This window comes from Oncorhynchus gorbuscha, linkage group LG01 (genome assembly GCF_021184085.1).
Source record: "Oncorhynchus gorbuscha isolate QuinsamMale2020 ecotype Even-year linkage group LG01, OgorEven_v1.0, whole genome shotgun sequence".
Classification (NCBI taxonomy): Eukaryota; Metazoa; Chordata; class Actinopteri; order Salmoniformes; family Salmonidae; genus Oncorhynchus; species Oncorhynchus gorbuscha.
The window spans coordinates 3460766-3478231 of record NC_060173.1 but is presented as its reverse complement, the minus strand read 5'-3'; the positions used below and the strand labels follow the sequence as shown (position 1 = coordinate 3478231).

Sequence of the window (17466 nt, the reverse complement as noted above, 5' to 3'; positions counted from 1 at the left end):
AGTGTAGTTTGTTAGTTTGTGTTGTAGTGGTGTGGTAGTGTAGTTTGTTAGTTTGTGTTGTAGTGGTGTGGTAGTGTAGTTTGTTAGTTTGTGTTGTAGTGGTGTGGTAGTATTCATTTGTAGTTTGTTAGTTTGTGTTGTAACTTCATTGGTGTGGTAGTGTAGTTTTTGTTAGTTTGTGTTGTAGTGGTGTGAAACATAGTTGTAGTTTGTTAGTTTGTGTTGTAGTGGTGTGAAACAGTGTTGTTTGTTTAGTTTTCTCTTTGAAAATAAAGTGGTGTGGTAGTGTAGTTTGTAAAGTTTGTGTTGTAGTGGTGTGAAAATAAAGTGTGAAACAGTTTGTTAGTTTGTGTTGCTATGGTCTTGAAAATAGTGAAACATTTTGTTAGTTTGTGTTGTATCTCTTTGAAAATGGTGAAACATTGTTGCATGTAGTTTGTTAGTTTCTTTGAAAATAAGTGGTGTGGTAGTGTAGTTTGTTAGTTTGTTTAAAATAAAGTGGAAACATTGTTGTATTCATTTTGTTAGCTATCTCTTTAAAATAAAGACTTGAAACATTTTGCATCTCGTTTAAGCTATCTCTTTGAAAATAAAGATGAAACATTGTTGCATCGTTTACTGTTAGCTATCTCTTTGAAAATTGAAACATTGTTGCATCTCGTTTACTGTTAGCTATCTCTTTGAAAATAAAGACTGTGAAACATTGTTGCATCTCGTTTACTGTTAGCTATCTCTTAGAAAATAAAGACTGTGAAACATTGTTGCATCTCGTTTACTGTTAGCTATCTCTTTGAAAATAAAGACTGTGAAACATTGTTGCATCTCGTTTACTGTTAGCTATCTCTTTGAAAATAAAGACTGTGAAACATTGTTGCATCTCGTTTACTGTTAGCTATCTCTTTGAAAATAAAGACTGTGAAACATTGTTGCATCTCGTTTACTGTTAGCTATCTCTTTGAAAATAAAGACTGTGAAACATTGTTGCATCTCGTTTACTGTTAGCTATCTCTTTGAAAATAAAGACTGTGAAACATTGTTGCATCTCGTTTACTGTTAGCTATCTCTTAGAAAATAAAGACTGTGAAACATTGTTGCATCTCGTTTACTGTTAGCTATCTCTTAGAAAATAAAGACTGTGAAACATTGTTGCATCTCGTTTACTGTTAGCTATTTCTTATAAAATAAAGACTGTGAAACATTGTTGCATCTCATTTACTGTTAGCTATCTCTTATAAAATAAAGACTGTGAAACATTGTTGCATCTCGTTTTCTGTTAGCTATCTCTTATAAAATAAAGACTGTGAAACATTGTTGCATCTCGTTTACTGTTAGCTATCTCTTATAAAATAAAGACTGTGAAACATTGTTGCATCTCATTTACTGTGAGCTATCTCTTAGAAAATAAAGACATTGTTGCATCTCGTTTACTGTTAGCTATCTCTTAGAAAATAAAAACATTGTTACAGTCTAAACTGTTTTTTTGTTTGTTGTTTTTGTGTTGCATTATTGAATGTGGTGCGTCACATTACGGTTCTGTCTCTGTGTGCACGCCGGTCCAAAGCGTGACCAGTCTGATTCATTCATAATGTCATCAAAAAGCATTGCTCCTCCTGCACTACAACTACAGACCATATAAATGTCGCGTGCATCTAGTGATGCTATGTTTTCTGTGGTCCTTCTGTAGCTCAGTTGGTAGAGCATGGCGCTTGTAACGCCAGGGTAGTGGGTTCGATCCCCGGGACCACCCATACGTAGAATGTATGCACACATGACTGTAAGTCGCTTTGGATAAAAGCGTCTGCTAAATGGCATATATTATTTATTATATTATTCTGTTATTTTCCTGATTTTTTTTGTTCGATTTTTTGGTTCCCTCTGAAAGCCTAGGTCCTAAGGTCAAAGTTCACCACTGGTGGAAACAGTTCGGATTGGCAGGCTGCTACCGCAGTGCTTCAGTAGCTGGTATTCTACTTGAAGATAATCTACTCAGCAACTCTTGGTAACGCAACAAAAGTTTGCTTTAAAACTGTTGTTCTACTGAGCAGGCTGAGCCCTCAAAACACTTATTTTACCACTGTAGGAAAGAGAGGGAATTGTGTTGTGTACTCTGACCTGTTTTCACGTCACAGTGAGTCTGGGACATCTACTTCTACGATTCCTTTTTACTCTACAGCTGCTGGCAGACTCAATGGAATAGAGTACTGGACCACTAGTAGAGTACTAACTCTGCTCTGCTGCACCAGATAGCTCCTTATTCTCTACGACTGACTCTCTACTCAACAGGATGGACTTTCTATCCACCACCAAAACACCAGAGTACTGAGATAGTAGCTAGCTCCTTTTGCCCAGAGCGGCTCAGAGCCCCCAGACAACCTCCGGAACAGCCTCCCACAGAACAGTCTTTGTTACCCACAGTGAACAGCTGATTACTGGGGAAATAACACAAGGACACTGGCCTCTCAAGACTCTCTGATTAACACAAGGATATGTCTGACTCCATAGAGTTTTCTATCGCTACGCATGACGCTCTACTCAACAGGCTCTTATAGGCTCCTATATAGGGGGGGGGGCAGTGGGTTATCTATAGACTAACAATGGTAAATAGGCTCCTATAAAGGAGTGGGTAGTGGGTTATTGTCATGTTTTGTCTTATATTGTCTTGACATTTTGCTTTTCCTTCTGTTCGTTTTCCCCCTGCTGGTCTTTTTAGGTTCGTTCCCCTTTTTCTCTCTCCCTCCCTCTCTCTCTTCTCTCTATCGTTCCGTTCCTGCTCCCAGCTGTTCCTATTCCCCTAATCAATCATTTAGTCTTCCCACACCTGTTCCCTATCCTTTCCCCCTGATTAGAGTCCCTATTTCTCCCCTTGTTTTCCGTTTCTGTCCTGTCGGATCCTTGTATATTGTTCACCGTGCTGTGTCTTTGTATCGCCCTGTCGTGTCGTGTTTCCCTCAGATGCTGCGTGGTGAGCAGGTGTCTGAGTCTGCTACGGTCAAGTGCCTTCCCGAGGCAACCTGCAGTTTATTATCGAGTCTCCAGTCAGTTCTCGTGATTACGAGTGGAATTGTTTTTTATGCTTTATTTACCGCTCCGATTTGTCTAGGAGTATTGCTATTTCCTTAAACTGGATTAAAGACTCTGTTTTCGCCAAGTCGCTTTTGGGTCCTCATTCACCTGCATAACAGAAGGATCCGACCAAAGAATGGACCCAGCGACTACAGACGCTCGTAACACTGCCGTCGGGATCCAAGGAGCCATGCTCGGCAGACACGAGCAGGAATTGTCTGCTGCTCGTCATGCCATGGAGAACCTGGTCGCTCAGGTTTCCGACCTCTCTGGACAGTTCCAGAGTCTTCGTCTCGTGCCACCTGTTACTTCCTGGTCTGCCGAGCCTCCGGAACCTAGGGTTAATAACCCACCTTGCTACTCCGGGCAGCCCAAGGAGTGCCGCTCCTTTCTCACCCAGTGTGATATTGTGTTCTCTCTCCAACCCAACACATACTCTAGAGAGAGAGCTTGGGTTGCTTACGTCATTTCACTCCTTACTGGCCGGGCTCGAGAGTGGGGCACAGCTATCTGGGAGGCAAGGGCTGATTGTTCAAACAATTACCAGAACTTTAAAGAGGAGATGATTCAGGTTTTTGACCGTTCAGTTTTTGGTAGGGAGGCTTCTAGGGCCCTGGCTTCCCTATGCCAAGGTGATCGATCCATAACGGATTACTCTATAGAGTTTCGCACTCTTGCTGCCTCTAGTGACTGGAACGAGCCGGCGCTGCTCGCTCGTTTTCTGGAGGGACTCCACGCTGTGGTTAAAGATGAGATTCTCTCCCGGGAGGTTCCTTCCAGTGTGGACTCTTTGATTGCTCTCGCCATCCGCATAGAACGACGGGTAGATCTTCGTCACCAAGCTCGTGGAAGAGAGCTCGCGTCAACGGTGTTTCCCTGCTCCGCATCGCAACCATCTCCCTCCTCTGGCTCAGAGACTGAGCCCATGCAGCTGGGAGGTATTCGCATCTCGACTAAGGAGAGGGAACGGAGGATCACCAACCGCCTGTGCCTCTATTGCGGATTTGATGGACATTTTTGTCAATTCATGTCCAGTAAAAGCCAGAGCTCATCAGTAAGCGGAGGGCTACTGGTGAGCGCTACTACTCAGGTCTCTCCATCTAGATCCTGTACTACTATGTCGGTCCATCTACGCTGGACCGGTTCGGGTGCTACATGCAGTGCCTTGATAGACTCTGGGGCTGAGGGTTGTTTCATGGACGAAGCATGGGCTCGGAAACATGACATTCCTTTCAGACAGTTAGACAAGCCTACGCCCATGTTCGCCTTAGATGGTAGTCATCTTCCCAGTATCAGATTTGAGACACTACCTTTAACCCTCACAGTATCTGGTAACCACAGTGAGACTATTTCTTTTTGATTTTTCGTTCACCTTTTACACCTGTTGTTTTGGGTCATCCCTGGCTAGTATGTCATAATCCTTCTATTAATTGGTCTAGTAATTCTATCCTATCCTGGAACGTTTCTTGTCATGTGAAGTGTTTAATGTCTGCCATCCCTCCCATTTCTTCTGTCCCCACTTCTCAGGAGGAACCTGGCGATTTGACAGGAGTGCCGGAGGAATATCATGATCTGCGCACGGTCTTCAGTCGGTCCCGAGCCAACTCCCTTCCTCCTCACCGGTCGTATGATTGTAGTATTGATCTCCTTCCGGGGACCACTCCTCCTCGGGGTAGACTATACTCTCTGTCAGCTCCCGAACGTAAGGCTCTCGAGGATTATTTGTCTGTGTCTCTTGACGCCGGTACCATAGTGCCTTCTTCCTCTCCGGCCGGGGCGGGGTTTTTTTTTTGTTAAGAAAAAGGACGGTACTCTGCGCCCTGCGTGATTATCGAGGGCTGAATGACATAACGGTTAAGAATCGTTATCCGCTTCCCCTTATGTCATCAGCCTTCGAGATTCTGCAGGGAGCCAGGTGCTTTACTAAGTTGGACCTTCGTAACGCTTACCATCTCGTGCGCATCAGAGAGGGGGACGAGTGCGTTTAACACTCCGTTAGGGCATTTTGAGTACCGGGTTCTGCCGTTTGGTCTCGCCAATGCGCCAGCTGTTTTTCAGGCATTAGTTAATGATGTTCTGAGAGACATGCTGAACATCTTTGTTTTTGTCTACCTTGACGATATCCTGATTTTTTCACCGTCGAGATTCATGTTCAGCACGTTCAACGTGTTCTCCAGCGCCTTTTAGAGAATTGTCTCTACGTGAAGGCTGAGAAGTGCTCTTTTCATGTCTCCTCCGTTACTTTTCTCGGTTCCGTTATTTCCGCTGAAGGCATTCAGATGGATTCCGCTAAGGTCCAAGCTGTCAGTGAGTGGCCCGTTCCAAGGTCACATGTCGAGTTGCAGCGCTTTCTAGGTTTCGCTAATTTCTATCGGCGTTTCATTCGTAATTTCGGTCAAGTTGCTGCCCCTCTCACAGCTCTTACTTCTGTCAAGACGTGTTTTAAGTGGTCCGGTTCCGCCCAGGGAGCTTTTGATCTTCTAAAAGAACGTTTTACGTCCGCTCCTATCCTCGTTACTCCTGACGTCACTAGACAATTCATTGTCGAGGTTTTCAGATAGGCGTGGGAGCCATTCTATCCCAGCGCTTCCAGTCTGACGATAAGGTTCATCCTTGCGCTTATTTTTCTCAGCCATCTGAATGCAACTATGATGTGGGTAACCGCGAACTTCGCCATCCGCTAGCCCTAGGCGAATGACAGTGGTTGGAGGGGCGACCGTTCCTTTTGTCGTTTGGACAGACCATAAGAACCTTGAGTACATCCGTTCTGCCCGACTTAAGTGTTTCATTTTTCTGTTTCGAGTTTGTGATTTCTTGTCCGGGTAGCAAGAACACCAAGGCTGATGCCTTATCCCGTCTTTTTAGTTCTTCTGTGGCTTCTACTGAAGGGGATTCTTCCTTATGGGCGTGTTGTCGGGTTGACAGTCTGGGGAATTGAAAGACAGGTTAAGCAAGCACTCACGCACACTGCGTCGCCGCGCGCTTGTCCTAGTAACCTTCTTTTCGTTCCTGTTTCCACTCGTCTGGCTGTTCTTCAGTGGGCTCACTCTGCCAAGTTAGCTGGTCATCCCGGTGTTCGAGGCACTCTTTTCTATCTTTTGGTGGCCGACTCAGGAGCGTGACACGCGCCGTTTCGTGGCTGCTTGTTCGGACTGCGCGCAGACTAAGTCAGGTAACTCTCCTCCTGCCGGTCGTCTCAGACCGCTCCCCATTCCTTTCGACCATGGTCTCACATCGCCCTAGACTTCATTACCGGTCTGCCCTTGTCTGCGGGGAAGACGGTGATTCTTACGGTTGTCGATAGGTTCTCTAAGGCGGCACATTTCATTCCTCTCGCTAAACTTCCTTTAAGGAGACGGCACAAATCATCATCGAGAATGTGTTCAGAATTCATGGCCTCCCGTTAGACGCCGTTTCAGACAGAGGTCCGCAATTCACGTCACAGTTTTGGAGGAGTTCTGTCGTTTGATTGTGCGTCCGTCAGTCTCTCTTCCGGGTTTCATCCCCAGACGGTCAAGCAGAGAGGGCCAATCAGACGATTGTTTCAGCCTTTCTTTCAGAAACCCTGCGTCTTGGGCAGAACAGCTCCCCTGGGCAGAATACGCTCACAACTCACTTCCTTCGTCTGCTACCGGGTTATCTCCGTTTCAGAGTAGTCTGGGTTACCAGCCTCCTCTGTTCTCATCCCAGCTTGCCGAGTCCAGCGTTCCCTCCGCTCAGCGTTTGTCCAACGTTGTGAGCGCACCTGGAGGAGGGTGAGGTCTGCACTTTGCCGTTACAGGGCACAGACTGTGAGAGCCGCCAATAAACGTAGGATTTCCAAGGTATTGTTGCCGCCAGAGAGTGTGGCTTTCCACTCGCAACCTTCCTCTTCGACAGCTTCTCGTAAGTTGACTCCGGTTCATTGGTCCGTTCCGTGTCTCCCAGGTCGTCAATCTGTGCGAGGCGCGTCGCGTCCATCCTGTCTTCCATGTCTCCTGTGTCAAGCCCTTTCTTCGCACCCCGTTCGTCTTCCCTCCCCCTCCCGTTTCGAGAGCGCACCTATTTACAAGGTACGTAGGATCATGGACATGCGTTCTCGGGGTCCAATACTTAGTGGATTGGGAGGGACGGTCCTGAGGAGAGGAGTTGGGTTTCTCACGTGCTGGACCGTTCACTGATTGATGATTTCCTCCGTTGATTCCTCCTCGAGTGCGCCAGGAGGCGCTCGGTGAGTGGGGGTACTGTCATGTTTTGTCTTATATTGTCTTGTCATTTTGCTTTTCCTTCTGTTCGTTTTCCCCCTGCTGGTCTTTTTAGGTTCGTTCCCCTTTTTCTCTCTCTCTCCCTCTCTCTCTTCTCTCTATCGTTCCGTTCCTGCTCCCAGCTGTTCCTATTCCCCTAATCAATCATTTAGTCTTCCCACACCTGTTCCCTATCTTTTCCCCTGATTAGAGTCCCTATTTCTCCCCTTGTTTTCCGTTTCTGTCCTGTCGGATCCTTGTATATTGTTCACCGTGCTGTGTCTTTGTATCGCCCTGTCGTGTCGTGTTTCCCTCAGATGCTGCGTGGTGAGCAGGTGTCTTGAGTCTGCTACGGTCAAGTGCCTTCCCGAGGCAACCTGCAGTTTATTATCGAGTCTCCAGTCAGTTCTCGTGATTACGAGTGGAATTGTTTTTTATGCTTTATTTACCGCTCCGATTTGTCTAGGAGTATTGCTATTTCCTTAAACTGGATTAAAGACTCTGTTTTCGCCAAGTCGCTTTTGGGTCCTCATTCACCTGCATAACAGTTATCTATAGACTAACGATGGTATATAGGCTCCTCGTGTATCTTAAAGCATAATTGAGAAATAATTAAATCAAAGTTGGCCTTTCACAGGCCTCCTTTAAGACTCCATAGTGTTTCATCTGTAGGTGCTACAGGTCTCCTTTAAGACACCATAGTGTTTCATCTGTAGGTGCTACAGGTCTCCTTTAAGACTCCATAGTGTTTCATCTGTAGGTGCAACAGGTATCCTTTAAGACTCCATAGTGTTTCATCTGTAGGAGCTACATGTCTCCTTTAAGACTCCGTAGTGTTTCATCTGTAGGTGCTACAGGTCTCCTTTAAGAGTCCATAGTGTTTAATCTGTAGGAGCTACATGTCTCCTTTAAGACTCCATAGTGTTTCATCTGTAGGTGCTACAGGTCTCCTTTAAGAGTCCATAGTGTTTCATCTGTAGGAGCTACATGTCTCCTTTAAGACTCCATAGTGTTTCATCTGTAGGTGCTACAGGTCTCCTTTAAGAGTCCATAGTGTTTAATCTGTAGGAGCTACATGTCTCCTTTAAGACTCCATAGTGTTTCATCTGTAGGTGCTACAGGTCTCCTTTAAGAGTCCATAGTGTTTAATCTGTAGGTGCTACATGTCTCCTTTAAGACTCCATAGTGTTTCATCTGTAGGTGCTACAGGTCTCCTTTAAGAGTCCATAGTGTTTAATCTGTAGGAGCTACATGTCTCCTTTAAGACTCCATAGTGTTTCATCTGTAGGTGCTACAGGTCTCCTTTAAGAGTCCATAGTGTTTAATCTGTAGGTGCTACATGTCTCCTTTAAGACTCCATAGTGTTTCATCTGTAGGTGCTACATGTCTCCTTTAAGACTCCATAGTGTTTCATCTGTAGGTGCTACAGGTCTCCTTTAAGAGTCCATAGTGTTTCATCTGTAGGTGCTACATGTCTCCTTTAAGACTCCATAGTGTTTCATCTGTAGGTGCTACAGGTCTCCTTTAAGAGTCCATAGTGTTTAATCTGTAGGTGCTACATGTCTCCTTTAAGACTCCATAGTGTTTCATCTGTAGGTGCTACAGGTCTCCTTTAAGAGTCCATAGTGTTTAATCTGTAGGTGCTACAGGTATCCTTTAAGACTCCATAGTGTTTCATCTGTAGGTGCTACATGTCTCCTTTAAGACTCCATAGTGTTTCATCTGTAGGTGCTACAGGTCTCCTTTAAGACTCCATAGTGTTTCATCTGTAGGTGCTACATGTCTCCTTTAAGACTCCATAGTGTTTCATCTGTAGGTGCTACAGGTCTCCTTTAAGACTCCATAGTGTTTCATCTGTAGGTGCTACAGGTCTCCTTTAAGACTCCATAGTGTTTCATCTGTAGGTGCTACATGTCTCCTTTAAGACTCCATAGTGTTTCATCTGTAGGTGCTACATGTCTCCTTTAAGACTCCATAGTGTTTCATCTGTAGGTGCTACATGTCTCCTTTAAGAGTCCATAGTGTTTCATCTGTAGGAGCTACAAAGCCAAAATTGGTGTCATATGAAGCTTTACCGCTTGCTCTGTAATACGAGTAGTATTTTTGATTTGAATAACATTTTATTTACATTAACTTATAATATTCATTTTATAATATATTGATGAACATTCACTGAACAAAAATATAACATGCAAGTATAGTAGAATAGTGAACTACTTTTGACCAAAGGCCAAGCAGGGCTGGCATAATTACCATGTAACTGATGAAGACTGACATGAAACAAAATAACTGTCATAGCTGTAAAAAAACAAATATATATATATGGCATTGGTGTGGTTGAGTCCGACTCTGAACAACGTGATGAAACTCTGTCGCTGAAAAAAGCAAAGGAGTCTTTGGTTCCCTAGGACCTGGGCAACACCCCCCACAATGCAACAGCAGCACACATAGAAATACCATGAATAGAACAGGCTTGGAACCTCTAACCCTGGTAATATGACTGGAAAATAGAATGAATTGAACCTGTAACCCTGGTAAATAGAATGAATAGAACCACTAACCCTGGTAATATGACTGGTAAATAGAATGAATTGAACCTGTAACCCTGGTAATATGACTGGTAAATAGAATGAATTGAACCTGTAACCCTGGTAATATGACTGGAAAATAGAATGAATAGAACCTGTAACCCTGGCAATATGACTGGAAAATAGAATGAATAGAACCTGTAACCCTGGCAATATGACTGGTAAATAGAATGAATTGAACCTGTAACCCTGGTAATATGACTGGAAAATAGAATGAATAGAACCTGTAACCCTGGCAATATGACTGGTAAATAGAATGAATTGAACCTGTAACCCTGGTAATATGACTGGTAAATAGAATGAATAGAACCTGTAACCCTGGCAATATGACTGGTAAATAGAATGAATAGAACCTGTAACCCTGGTAATATGACTGGTAAATAGAATGAATAGAACCTCTAACCCTGGTAATATGACTGGTAAATAGAATGAATAGAACCTGTAACCCTGGTAATATGACTGGAAAATAGAATGAATAGAACCTGTAACCCTGGTAATATGACTGGTAAATAGAATGAATAGAACCTCTAACCCTGGTAATATAACTGGAAAATAGAATGAATAGAACCTGTAACCCTGGTAAATAGAATGAATAGAACCTCTAACCCTGGTAAATAGAATGAATAGAACCTCTAACCCTGGTAAATAGAATGAATAGAACCTCTAACCCTGGTAAATAGAATGAATAGAACCTGTAACCCTGGTAAATAGAATGAATAGAACCTCTAACCCTGGTAAATAGAATGAATAGAACCTCTAACCCTGGTAATATGACTGGTAAATAGAATGAATAGAACCTGTAACCCTGGTAATATAACTGGAAAATAGAATGAATAGAACCTGTAACCCTGGTAAATAGAATTAATAGAACCTGTAACCCTGGTAATATGACTGGAAAATAGAATGAATAGAACCTGTAACCCTGGTAATATGACTGGAAAATAGAATGAATAGAACCTGTAACCCTGGTAATATGACTGGTAAATAGAATGAATAGAACCTCTAACCCTGATAAATAGAATGAATAGAACCTCCAACCCTGGTAAATAGAATGAATAGAACCTCTAACCCTGGTAAATAGAATGAATAGAACCTCTAACCCTGGTAATATGACTGGTAAATAGAATGAATAGAACCTTTAACCCTGGTAATATGACTGGTAAATAGAATGAATAGAACCACTAACCCTGGTAATATGACTGGTAAATAGAATGAATAGAACCTGTAACCCTGGTAATATGACTGGTAAATAGAATGAATAGAACCTCTAACCCCGGTAATATGACTGGTAAATAGAATGAATAGAACCTGTAACCCTGGTAATATGACTGGTAAATAGAATGAATAGAAGAACCTAGAACCTCTAACCCTGGTAACCCTGGTAAATGTAACCCTGGTAAATGAATGAATGAAGAACCTCTAACCTGGTAATATGACTGGTAAATAGAATGAATAGAACCTCTAACCCTGGTAATATGACTGGTAAATAGAATGAATAGAACCTCTAACCTGGTAATATGACTGGTAAATAGAAGAATAGAATAGTAATATGACTGGTAAATAGAATGAATAGAACCTCTAACCCTGGTAATATGACTGGTAAATAGAATGAATAGAACCTCTAACCCTGGTAAAACTGGTAAATAGAATGAATAGAACCTCTAACCCTGGTAATATGACTGGTAAATAGAATGAATAGAACCTCTAACCCTGGTAATATGACTGGTAAATAGAATGAATAGAACCTCTAACCCTGGTAATATGACTGGTAAATAGAATGAATAGAACCTCTAACCCTGGTAATATGACTGGAAAATAGAATGAATAGAACCTCTAACCCTGGTAATATGACTGGTAAATAGAATGAATAGAACCTGTAACCCTGGTAAATAGAATGAATAGAACCTGTAACCCTGGTAATATGACTGGTAAATAGAATGAATAGAACCTCTAACCCTGGTAATATGACTGGAAATAGAATGAATAGAACCTCTAACCCTGGTAATATGACTGGAAAATAGAATGAATAGAACCTCTAACCCTGGTAATATGACTGGTAAATAGAATGAATAGAACCTCTAACCCTGGTAATATGACTGGAAAATAGAATGAATAGAACCTCTAACCCTGGTAAATGAATGAATAGAACCTCTAACCCTGGTAAATGAATGGTAAATAGAATGAATAGAACCTGAACCTCTAACCCTGGTAAATAGAATGAATAGAACCTGTAACCCTGGTAATATGACTGGTAAATAGAATGAATAGAACCTCTAACCCTGGTAATATGACTGGAAATAGAATGAATAGAACCTCTAACCCTGGTAATATGACTGGTAAATAGAATGAATAGAACCTCTAACCCTGGTCATATGACTGGTAAATAGAATGAATAGAACCTCTAACCCTGGTAATATGACTGGTAAATAGAATGAATAGAACCTTTAACCCTGGTAATATGAAACTGGTAAAAGAATGAATAGAACCTTAACCCTGGTAAATAGAATTAGAACTCTAACCCTGGTAATATGAAAAACAGTCATATAATAGAACTGCACTGCACTAGGGGTAGAACTTCTACAGTAACTACTACACTAGGGTTAGAACGTCTACAGTAACTACTACACTAGGGTTAGAACTTCTACAGTAATTACTGCACTAGGGGTAGAACTTCTACAGTAACTACTACACTAGGGTTAGAACGTCTACAGTAACTACTACACTAGGGTTAGAACTTCTACAGTAACTACTGCACTAGGGTTAGAACTTCTACAGTAACTACTACACTAGGGTTAGAACCTCTACAGTAACTACTACACTAGGGTTAGAACTTCTACAGTAACTACTACACTAGGGTTAGAAAGTCTACATTAACTACTACACTAGGGTTAGAACTTCTACAGTAACTACTGCACTAGAGTTAGAACTTCTACAGTAACTACTACACTAGGGTTAGAAAGTCTACAGTAACTACTACACTAGGGTTAGAACGTCTACAGTAACTACTACACTAGGGTTAGAACTTCTACAGTAACTACTACACTAGGGTTAGATAGTCTACAGTAACTACTACACTAGGGTTAGAACTTCTACAGTAACTACTACACTAGGGTTAGAAAGTCTACAGTAACTACTACACTAGGGTTAGAACTTCTACAGTAACTACTACACTAGGGTTAGACCTTCTACAGTAACTACTACACTAGGGTTAGATAGTCTACAGTAACTACTACACTAGGGTTAGAACTTCTACAGTAACTACTACACTAGGGTTAGATAGTCTACAGTAACTACTACACTAGGGTTAGATAGTCTACAGTAACTACTACACTAGGGTTAGAAAGTCTACAGTAACTACTACACTAGGGTTAGATAGTCTACAGTAACTACTACACTAGGGTTAGAAAGTCTACAGTAACTACTACACTAGGGTTAGAAAGTCTACAGTAACTACTACACTAGGGTTAGAAAGTCTACAGTAACTACTACACTAGGGTTAGAAAGTCTACAGTAACTACTACACTAGGGTTAGAAAGTCTACAGTAACTACTACACTAGGGTTAGATAGTCTACAGTAACTACTACACTAGGGTTAGATAGTCTACAGTAACTACTACACTAGGGTTAGAAAGTCTACAGTAACTACTACACTAGGGTTAGATAGTCTACAGTAACTACTACACTAGGGTTAGATAGTCTACAGTGACTACTACACTAGGGTTAGAAAGTCTACAGTAACTACTACACTAGGGTTAGACCTTCTACAGTAACTACTACACTAGGGTTAGAACTTCTACAGTAACTACTACACTAGGGTTAGACCTTCTACAGTAACTACTGCAGTAGGGAACATGGTTACAGACGGCCATCTAAAAAGAATGCTGGGGATTCGGGGCAACAGTCAAAGTAATCCATCTCTTTTGATATAGAACCATAGATGTTAGACTGTAACAGTTCTTTGTTCAGCTGTACTGCTATTTGTATTGTAGTCACTCTAAGGCTAACGCAGGCAGAGTATTTCTCCCAGCTCAGAGAGAGAGAGTGACATTTAGGTAGGTACCTCCCTGTCAACTGAGTCTGAATGGAACGGATACACCCCTGGATGCCCTCCTTCCATTTCCACAAGCCGAGGCCAGCTGTCCTGACGGGAGGCTGGGGGCGGAAGGGCCTTGGCCGTGTGTATGAGGGAGGGAGGATAACAGAGAGAGAGAGAGGGAGGTTAACAGAGAGAGAGGGAGGTTAACAGAGAGAGAGAGAGAAAGAGGGAGGGAGGTTAACAGAGGGAGAGAAAGAGGGAGGTTAACAGAGAGAGAGAGAGAGAGAGAGAGAGAGAGAGAGAGAGAGAGAGAGAGAGAGGGAGAGGGGGGTTAACAGAGAGAGACAGAGGGACAGAGAGGTTCACATAGAGAGAGATAGAGAGAGAGAGAGAGAGAGAGAGAGAGGAGAGAGAGAGACAGAGAGGTTAACAGAGAGAGACAGAGAGAGAGAGAGAGAGAGAGAGAGAGAGAGAGAGAGAGAGAGAGAGAGAGAGAGAGAGAGAGAGAGGTTAACAGAGAGAGACAGAGAGAGAGAGAGAGAGAGAGAGAGAGAGAGAGAGAGAGAGAGAGAGAGAGAGAGAGAGAGAGAGAGAGAGAGAGAGAGAGAGAGTGAGAGAGCGAGAGAGAGAGAGAGAGGGAGGTACTGACTAACATGTTCAATCTAAAGTAGAGTCCCAAGTCGGGCCATGAGGCAGAGACTAAATAAAGCAACACTGTACTCTCTGGACAAAAACGGATTTATCCATGACTATTGTCTTACTAAAACATACACCTGGGGTCAGTAAGGTTATTGATGGATTGAATAAACACCATTAGGATGTGATATATTTGTATATCACTTTAAGTATCCTGTACTTGTATTTTTTAAATCATGAAGAAATTACTGAGATTATGAGTGGGTCTACAGATCTTCAACGGAGCTTTAACTATTCTTCCATAATTGTCATGGATCAATCATATGGATTTGTGGTGACAAATAATGTTTTAGAAAATTGTTATTGATTTTGACTAACCGAATATTGTCTGTGAGCTTATTATTTTTCCTTCAATAGTACAGAGTGAGCTAAATTGTTTACATGTGCAATTCCTATGAATAATCATCCACCCGACCTCATATCTAAAGACAATTTATAGCCTATCATAATTGTATTATCCTGACGAAGTTGTAGCATAAACAAGCAAGACAATCGAACATAAAGCGGTTCAATGCAACGCATCATAAATGGTCTGACACAAGTAGCCGAACAATTTACCATCACAGAGGGAATCCGGGCTCATCTCTATCAAAGTTGCGTCTCCAATCTTTCCCGTTAGTCGACTCATGTCACTCATGTTGCCGAGCCCGTGCGGGTCGCCGGTCGGCCCGGTAAAAACAAGGAGGCTGGAGCGGGTACAAGGGCACTCTGTTCGTCTCAGCCCACGCCCTTGGCTACGGACTCACTTTAAGAGGGAAACGTAGCGCTGCCTTCACACGACGAATGTTGAAACTGTGCTCAAGATACATCACCAAACGTCCACTGAGGAAAAACCTCGTCATTAAAGGGGAGGGGTTTGAATCCAACAACTCAGTCGGCGAACTCTTACTACAGCGGATAATGACGATAGTATGATATTATTAGGTCTACCATATAGAATAATTGCAATTGTCATTTTTTAAAGTGGCAAAAAAGAACATTTATATGACAACATTTGCGATTTAATCTGCTTGGAAATGAATTGGCATTTACTTATTATATTATATTCTAGGCTATTCTATTCTAATCCGGTTTTACTGTATTCTGCAATAGGCTACTAAGGGACGTGACATAGGCTGCGTTTACACAGGCAGCCCAATTCTGATGTTTTGCCAATTATTTGCATATGTGGTACTTATCTGATCTTTCCCCTAATGAGTAAACAGCATAAAACCACTTGGAATCTGATCTTAATGATTTAAACCACCTCAAAATTGTGGATCCGAATCCTGATACCAACCCCATTCAATGACCTCTGTCTGGAAGCTCAGGTCAGATTTTGTTTTTGGGGGGGGGGCACGTGACCTGGCGTTACCGTGACAACCACCACACAATATCAATGAAAAGTAACTAAGTTTCCATCCACAGTTTTTAATGTGACTACAGTCATATTGTATTAAAAATATATATAACGACAGCTGTGAGGGAGACAGGTAGTTTCGGTAAATATTTTAGAAATGTCGACAGATAATTTGTTTGTTTGTTCGACATGATGGGATTTCTTTTGTGTCTGTAAAATGATTTATGCGAGAAATGGTGGTGGAAGCGCAATAATAAATAACAATAACCATCATATCGAAGTCAACTTGGAATCACACGATGCCATGATGTGTGGTCTTCCCACTGTGACTTGGGAAACCATGCAGTTTATTAGGCTCCAGATGCCGTATGATAAACTTCACAGGGTGGTGAAAGTGCACGGTGGCGATCTTGATGCTCCTTTACAATAAATATACAGGGTCTTATTCTGGTGACCAGATGATCGATGTCTGATGGCCCTTTTGACAAATACAAATAATTCTCACTCTTATCCATAATAATGTCATCGTGTAGAATAGCCGACACACATTGTATCTGCCAGCTGTTGGCTAGAAAGCAAGTGTCCAAACCAGAGGAGACACATTTGCTATTCAACGCACCAGTTTTTTTGTGACAAAACTATCCGTAGAGTTGAAAATGCGATGGGAAGCACATTGGACTTTCGATTTTTATTCGGTAAATAACTTACATTTTGTGTGCACTACATCATCACGTACTGATATACATTTTGTGTGCTCTACGTCATCACGTACCGATTTGCATTTTGTGTGCACTATGTCATTTTGTGTGCACTATGTCATCACGTACCGATATACATTTTTGTGCACTATGTCATCACTATGATTTCATCACTATGTACTGATATACATTTTGTGTGCACTATGTCTGATTTCACACTATGTCATCACGATTTGCATTTTGTGTGCATTTACGTCTATGTCACGTACTGATATACATTTTGTGTGCACTATGTCATCACGTACTGATATACATTTTGTGTGCACTATGTCATCACATACTGATTTGCATTTTGTGTGCACTATGTCATCACGTACCGATATACATTTTGTGTGCACTATGTCATCACATACTGATTTGCATTTTGTGTGCACTACGTCATCACGTACTGATATACATTTTGTGTGTACTACGTCATCACGTACTGATATACATTTTGTGTGCTCTACGTCATCACGTACTGATATACATTTTGTGTGCACTACATCATCACGTACTGATATACAGTTTGTGTGCACTACATCATCACGTACCGATTTGTATAAATCCTTTGGGTGGAAACATACCACTGGCGACAAAAATGCACATATCCCCTTATATGCAATTTATTTTGAATATTTGCATGAAAAAAATCTGGTTGCCAATTTGATGGAAACCTAGCTAGTGATAGGACATGAGCAGTTCATCTGTGTGCTCCTTCAAAGGCTACGGAATAATCTCATAATAATAATAATCTAATTTGCATACTCCTGGTGATAGAGGA

The 17466-nt window shown here is 42.1% G+C and overlaps 1 protein-coding gene across 2 annotated transcripts in view; it reads right to left on the bottom strand.

Moving 5' to 3' along the window:
- The window catches only part of LOC124031658 (anoctamin-5-like), a 106622-nt gene extending 91240 nt beyond the window's left edge, over positions 1-15382 (bottom strand). For both annotated transcript variants that reach the window (XM_046343171.1, XM_046343182.1), the window contains exon 1: positions 15165-15382. In XM_046343171.1, coding sequence (XP_046199127.1) covers positions 15165-15243 — 79 coding nt within the window. In that variant the 5' untranslated portion in view covers positions 15244-15382. The remainder of the gene's footprint in view (positions 1-15164) is intronic.
- Positions 15383-17466: the final 2084 nt, after the last annotated feature.